We start from the raw sequence: 6,953 nt of genomic DNA on the forward strand, positions 1-6,953 counted from the left end.
TTTTACAAGTATAAATCTTATTTTTCGTAATTTGTTATTTTTAAAATGATTTCATTGTCGTGTAATATTTAAGTTTAATATTATTTTATTATTAAAAATGGAATATTTCAAATGAAATAGTTATTGAAATTTGAAATGACAAAAAAGTATGAATTGGTCTCAAAATTCAAAATTATAAGTCGAGATAAATTGATAATTTTGTTAAGTATTTATTTGTATTTGATAAAAAGGTATATGTGCCAACTTAGATCCACTGTCAAGATCATATTTAATTAGATGTGTGTGTTTAACTTTCTTTTTTTAATACATTTTGTTATTTTTTTTTTTGTTTGTTTTAAGTTTAAAACGTTGGTTTTTTTTTTGTCATGATTTGAAAAATATTATCTATATATCGATGAAGAAAATTACACCAAATTTTAATAATATAATATTATATAAATATAATAAAAATAAATAAAATGTTACGATAAAATAATAAATTTTCAGGTGTAAGTTGGTAGTAGGAGAAAATTTAGGATCTCAAATAACCACCTCAGTTGAAGACGGTTACATCAGTTTCTAGATTCGGAGTCACGTGACGTGTCTTGTTGAAACGATCACGATTGTCCCTGTTTTCTGGTTTCTTTTATTTCTTACTCTGTTTCGTTGCAGAAATAAGCTATTCTCTTAGTAAAATTGATTCCGTTAGATCTTATGAAATTCTACTAAAGATAACCCATAAACTTATCACATTATCTCTTTAAATATAAATTTCAGTTAACATAAACTATTATTATATATTTTAAGTAATTATAATATATCTAAATTTTGGTAAAATGATTTCAAACACTGAACGAAACAATAATGAAAATTTTGGTAAAATTTGTATCCCCTTTCCCTTTTCTCCTAATGAAAATTTCTTTCATTGTACAAATTCCCTGATCTCCTTCTTTTATAAATAATTTGTATTTCTTATTTTTAGTTAAGAGCTAAGATTGTTACTTGACTAAAGTGTAGTGGTAATACGAGAATACCTAAACTTCGACGGTGAATGACAATCTTTTTCAAATAGTTTTTTCCTTTCAATTTGGTTCATTTCTCAAATTTGTAGTTTTTCCTTTACAAAATCCCATTCAACAAAAAGGAAGAAGAAGGAATGTTGTAGTAGACAAACTGTTTGATAAGTTAACCATTTAGTCTTTTGGGGGGTGAATGACTAAATTGAACATAACCTGTTCGATACAAAGACGAAGAATATTGATTATTCACTATATACCATTAAAGCCACAAGCTTCGTAAAAAGAGTGTCGAATGCAGAGTCACATCGCTATAGCAGATTGAAATATCTCCTGCAAAAGCAACGAATCTAAAAGATACTGAATTTTATTATCCGTAAAAATCTATGTGGGGGAAAATATGCAGAAAGAGAAGGAAGTTTTGGTTTTTGTTTTGTGGAAATTTGTGTTTACAGAGAAGGAAAAATGAACTAAGAATCATTTGGACTCAGAGGTGCAGCGTGAGTGCTTAATGTAACTGCCATTGGAAGGGCGAAACTTGAGTTCACACTCCAAGTTGCTCCAGAACTTAACCGAACCTAAGGCTCCTACTCTCCATCTTGTTCTGGCGCTTCCCTTCAAGTCAAACCCTATCACGTCACGCTTCCATGACTCATCCACTTCCTCCATCTGGTCCGGTGTCAAGGGGATGGAAGCAGACCGAACAACGTAGTTCAGAGTCTTGGAGCTGTTCTTGGGAACATCAAAGGGTTCGGCAATCATCCTTGCTATCGGCTGGCCCTGGTAGCTGAGGTTGAAGTTTATGTCGGAGAAGGTTGAATGGGCCCTGGCGTTCCCGTTCTGGGCCACCACGATGATGGTGAGTTGGGTTTGGAGAAGACCCGCGTAGTCGTTGCTTAGAAGATCAAGGTGAGCCTTGGTGACGCTTATCACAGGGATTCTGGGGTGGATCACCATGTAACCCACGAAAACCACTATGCCTGCTACTACAACACCTATGGCTATGATTGTGCAGAGAATTGCCGCCAGCCAGACCAAAGGGTGTGTGTTGCCGCTATGATGAGTGTTTACCAATTTTCTTCTGTGCTGGTGCTGGTGCTGGTGCTGGTGCTGGTGCTGGTGCTGGTTCTGGTTCTGGTTCTGGTACTCGGCCGCCTGGCCATGGTCGCGGTGGGACGACGGCATTGAGGTAGGTTGATGAATGGAAGCCAAAAATCAACCCATGTGGGGTTATTTGGGAGTTATATGTTTGGTGTGGGTAAAGACTACTTGAGAAGGAGGAGTTGGGGTTGGCAAAGCTTGGTCAGGTAGGGAACTGCACAAAAACTGGTTCTTTATCTCTAATTCGTGGGAAGGTTTTGGTATCTTCCTTTCCTACCTTTAAAGCATTTATCTCCTACCACCTTATGCTAACTAATGATGTTTGGTTTTTATATTTTCCTACGCTGGTCGCGCCTCTCTCCAACAACGTATCTTGGTCTGTAATCTTTCTGTAAAGTCAGTAGTAAAATTGTTTTTACACTTTTTTTTCTTACGCTTCTTTGTTAACCTTGATTAGGAAAGTGATAAAATAAAGAATGGTTTTCAAATATATAGTATAGCACAAAAAAGTAAAAATACCAAACTTGCATGCCAAATACCGAGTCACACTTCCTCTTTTCTTGCAGATTTCCTGCCTTTGAAGCTTTAATCAGGAATGGCTTTGCAGTTGGACGAGGAAGTTATCAATTACTACTTTTTCCTGCTCGAATATACTCATTGTATTTTAATAAACCGTACAACACTTTTTATTATTTTTATGGGCCTCATTTGTCATGATTTCATGGGCCGGCCCAAATTAGTCACAGGCTGCCACGTAATATCCAATTTTAGATATTTCCTTTATCTGATATGAAATACCAATGATTGAAAAGTATATAAAAACATGTTTTTTCCTACTGCATTCTAAAAGATGTTTAATTTAACACAGTTAATTGTAATTATTTTTAAGAAATTTATCACTTATTCAAAAGTATATCTTGAATTTGGCGGCGGTGACCAACGTTAGTAAAGAAACACGTGTACGGGGTAAATTCCGAGTTTCCAAGGTTGTAGGTCCGTGGAGATTTTTATGGTTCCAGGTGTAGCAGATAGGTTCGTGCCGTGAAACTCCCAATCTCACTCTCTTCTCACGTTCTGACCAGTGGCACAACACAAGATTCACTGTACGTACAACTCCATAATTTTGTGGCTCACAGATATAACACAGCACACTCTCATCTCAACTTTCCTCAACTTCTTCACTCCGCTTAGCCATTAACTGCTTCACTTCTTCCTCAGACTATGAAACTGTCGCAGGCATTGGTGCGACCACCCTCACCAACTTCACCACCTTTAATCCGCTCCCAAAATTTCATCTTGACCTCAAATGGAATTACAAGGGTCTTTGTGTTCGGGTGCCAAAGCCTCAGGATCCCCAGTTGCGTCTGCAGCAACTCGGGATCCGCTGTTTCTTCTTCTGCGGCGAATCTTTCTTCGCCGCCGCATGTTGCTTCCAAGTCTGGATATGATTCTGTGGTCACTCAGGAACAGTCGGAGAAGTTGGAGGCCTTAGAGGAAGGCATTGAGAAGGTGAACATGGTTTTCTTCTTCTTTGTTGCAATTTTGGGTTGTTGGAATGTTTCTACGTATGGTTCTTGATTGTCCTGTGTTTTTTTTATTCATTCTGTAGGCGATTTATAGGTGCCGGTTTATGGCTATTCTGGGAGTTTTTGGGTCTTTAATGGGATCATTTCTTTGTTTTATCAAGGTATGATTTTTATACATTCTTGTTTACTTTCTCATTGTTATGGAGGTCCTTTGCATCTGCTCTAATTCACCATAACTATTGTCACCCTTTTAATCGATACTAGCTAGAGAAAATTATGAACCCTGTTACTGACTCAATATAAAACATTGCATTAAGCATATTCTTTCTTTCATTCAATTTTCCTTTTTGTAAAGTATTATTAGGAGAATATTTAGACTACTCTCTGAGATGAAGTTTCCTTTTTTTTTTAAAGTATTCAGTGAATACCACGAAATCTTGTTCTGTAAGCTTATATGGTAACTTTGTATTTCTTAATTTTATCAATGTATTTGATAGTTATATTTTTCTTTTGCCATCAATTTTTGGTGTATCCCTTCTTCAAAGCTTCTTCAGAGTATACCTAAAAAATCCTCAGTGTCCAAATTAAGTATGCTGAACTCTGAAAATTATGGATGTGTCATTCAATTACTTCTGATAAACATCTTTATTCTGATAAACATCAATTAGCCAGATTCTTGTTTTCATTCAGACACCAAGTCCAATATAACCAGTGCAAACAGTGCCATTAGAAATGTCCCAACAGTCCTACGTACCAAAGCATGTATCTCAGCCAGTTCATCAACAGTCCTACATAGCAAAGCATGTATAATAGCCTTGAACCTTTTTCTTAAGATTAAAGCTAAAAACTATGTTGAAGGTAGATTCTCACCTAATTCCTCGGTTCAACTAAGCAATGCATGGTCACTAATAAAAGACTTAACATAGTACTTAGGTCAAGAGGCAATCTCATCTAACTAGTTAGTCCTTAGACCAAAATTAGATACAACACTCCAAGTGTTTATTGGGTCTTTTTTGAGGGAGATTCACCAGGAAAATTTGACAATTTGACATCATCGAGCTATGATTCAACGTATATAAGAAACTAATATACTATCTCCTATCCATAAGACAATGGACTTGTGGATAATTTTTCTTATATGTTGCTCAATCTTCTTATTTTTTCTTAACATGAGATTCAAACTTACACTTGATTACTCATAGTATTGTGAGGTTTTCTGGCACGCTGTAATCTTTTGGGTAGGAGCATGCTTCTTCATTTAACTTTAGTACTAATTGGTTTATTTATTGATAGAATGAAAGTCGCTGTAGATTTTTGTTCTTAAAAGGGTTTGACAATGTAAGAAATTTCACATTTAGTAGAATAAATTACTTGATATAGTAATTAAACTATGAGACAATCCCACGAAGAGATTGCTATTCTAAACTGGATTCTCCATATTAGTTTAAGTCTAAAAGGTGTCTTTTATCCCATATATATCTTATATGTCTCAAGTGGGTAACTCTAGCTTTCTAGCAGAGATATATTACCTTTTTCCAAATAATTCCTTTCAATTTTGAAAAAGTTTGAGTTAATTGAACATCAATAAGCTTTAACGGATTTTTTTTCATTGCTTAAAGTGGTTGAGATATTGGAATCAATTTATAGTAATTGAGAAACATCAGAATTGTTATGCTATCTCTGATAAATTCTGGTTTAGTGCATAATTTTTTCAATTGACCTTTTATTACACAGGGCTGCGTATTTGTTACCTCGTCGTTTATGGAATACTTTGTAAACCGCAGTAAAGTAATTCAAACGCTAATAGAAGCTATTGGTGAGTGTCTCTAAATTTAAACTCTATTGAGTTTTTTCAATTGGGTTCTTCTTTTCTAGTTCTATCTTAATTTTATAGCATATTCTTCGTTTTCACCGTCATTGATGATAAATTGCATTAGTCCCTATCATGAATGAAATTAAATATATAAAACTCCACAAGGGCATTTTCGTAAAATATAAATTAAGCATTTTTTTAGCTTTATAAAAGGGATTTAGAGTGGTAATGTACTGTTGTAGATTTCTTTTAATCTATTCTCTCTGTTCTTTTGTAAAGTTTGGATTTTGTTGTTCTATGGGTTGTTCTTCTTTCTGACTTTTGCTTTATTGTTCATCTAGATGTGTATCTTTTAGGAACTGTGATGCTGGTCTTTGGAATGGGTCTCTATGAGCTCTTTGTCAGTAATCTTGGCAGTGCAAGCTCTCTTCCAGATCAAAAACCTTCTGACAGATCAAGTCTCTTTGGTTTGTTCACTCTAAAGGTTACCTTTGGGACATCATACTTCTTGGCAAACCTTATCTAAGTAGATATGTCCTTGTGTGAGCAAAGCATAATAAGTACTCAATTTAACTACTTACCAAAACACAGCCACCAGAAAAGTAGACATGGATAGAGAACATGATTTAGGCTGTGATAAGATAAACTTTTGAAAAACTAGATGAGAACTTTTGTATAAAATCAGTTTAAATCTGTCGGTTTTAACTTGCAGCCTTTTCTGTCGATGTGTCACTTCACTGGCTGAGGATTTTGTTTTTGTGAGTAACTGTCTGTTGATGTTTGTTACTGTGTGTTGGTTTTCCTTTTCAGGAACGACCAAAATGGCTGAATATAAAAACTGTGGATGAACTGAAAACGAAGCTTGGTCACGTCATAGTGATGCTGCTTCTGATTGGATTGTTTGACAAAAGTAAGAAAGCTTGCATACAAACTCCTGTGGATCTGCTATGCTTCTGTGTTTCTGTTCTCCTTTCTTCTAGTTGCCTCTTTTTGCTGTCTAAGCTGAATTAGGCAAAATGATGTTCACATACATGTAAAGTAAGGATCACAACCAGTGATACACACCCATAAAGAGAAGAATAAATGTACCTATCACTTGCTTTTGCTCTGTATATATTACAATGAATATGCAATTGTCTTCTACCTCTTAACCAATCACCCATTTTAAGTATTTTCGAGGTTTTCTTTCTCTTCCTTATTTGGGTTTAAAGTGAAAAAGAAAAATGCTAACTCAAGTTGGAAACTTGTGTTATAACAAAGTGACTTGACAGATTAGAAAGGTGCCAATTGCAAGTAATCTACATAGATTTTTAGAATGTACTATAATGTTACATTATAATTAAGTTTGTGATGTGTCTCCAAGAGAAAATAATAGGGAGATATACCATTTTCTAGGAATGGTAAAAATATCTCTTTCAACATATAAAATTCATGCTGAATAGTTAATAGTTACGAATATTTATTATCTTTTGATAACGAATATTTTAATGCTAGAAATATCATATTATTCATAATTAT

General features: G+C 34.7%; 2 protein-coding genes across 2 annotated transcripts; one reads left to right on the forward strand and one right to left on the reverse strand.

Annotated features, from left to right (window-relative positions):
• Positions 1-1,151: 1,151 nt before the first annotated feature.
• LOC148195301 (NDR1/HIN1-like protein 12) lies at positions 1,152-2,976 on the reverse strand. Its single transcript, XM_088094934.1, has one exon. The coding sequence runs from the start codon at positions 2,178-2,180 to the stop codon at positions 1,473-1,475; it is 708 nt and encodes a 235-aa protein (XP_087951060.1). The 5' UTR covers positions 2,181-2,976; the 3' UTR covers positions 1,152-1,472.
• Positions 2,977-3,171: 195 nt separating this feature from the next.
• LOC124823634 (uncharacterized) lies at positions 3,172-6,606 on the forward strand. The gene is made up of 5 exons (XM_047295892.2): positions 3,172-3,605; positions 3,706-3,783; positions 5,357-5,438; positions 5,777-5,919; positions 6,246-6,606. Exons 1-5 carry the CDS (start codon positions 3,318-3,320, stop codon positions 6,444-6,446), a joined length of 792 nt encoding a protein of 263 aa, XP_047151848.1. The 5' UTR covers positions 3,172-3,317; the 3' UTR covers positions 6,447-6,606.
• The last annotated feature ends 347 nt before the right edge of the window (positions 6,607-6,953 follow it).

Source organism: Vigna umbellata, chromosome 7 (genome assembly GCF_029865625.1).
Source record: "Vigna umbellata cultivar VRB3 chromosome 7, Vumbellata_1.0, whole genome shotgun sequence".
Taxonomy (NCBI): domain Eukaryota; kingdom Viridiplantae; phylum Streptophyta; class Magnoliopsida; order Fabales; family Fabaceae; genus Vigna; species Vigna umbellata.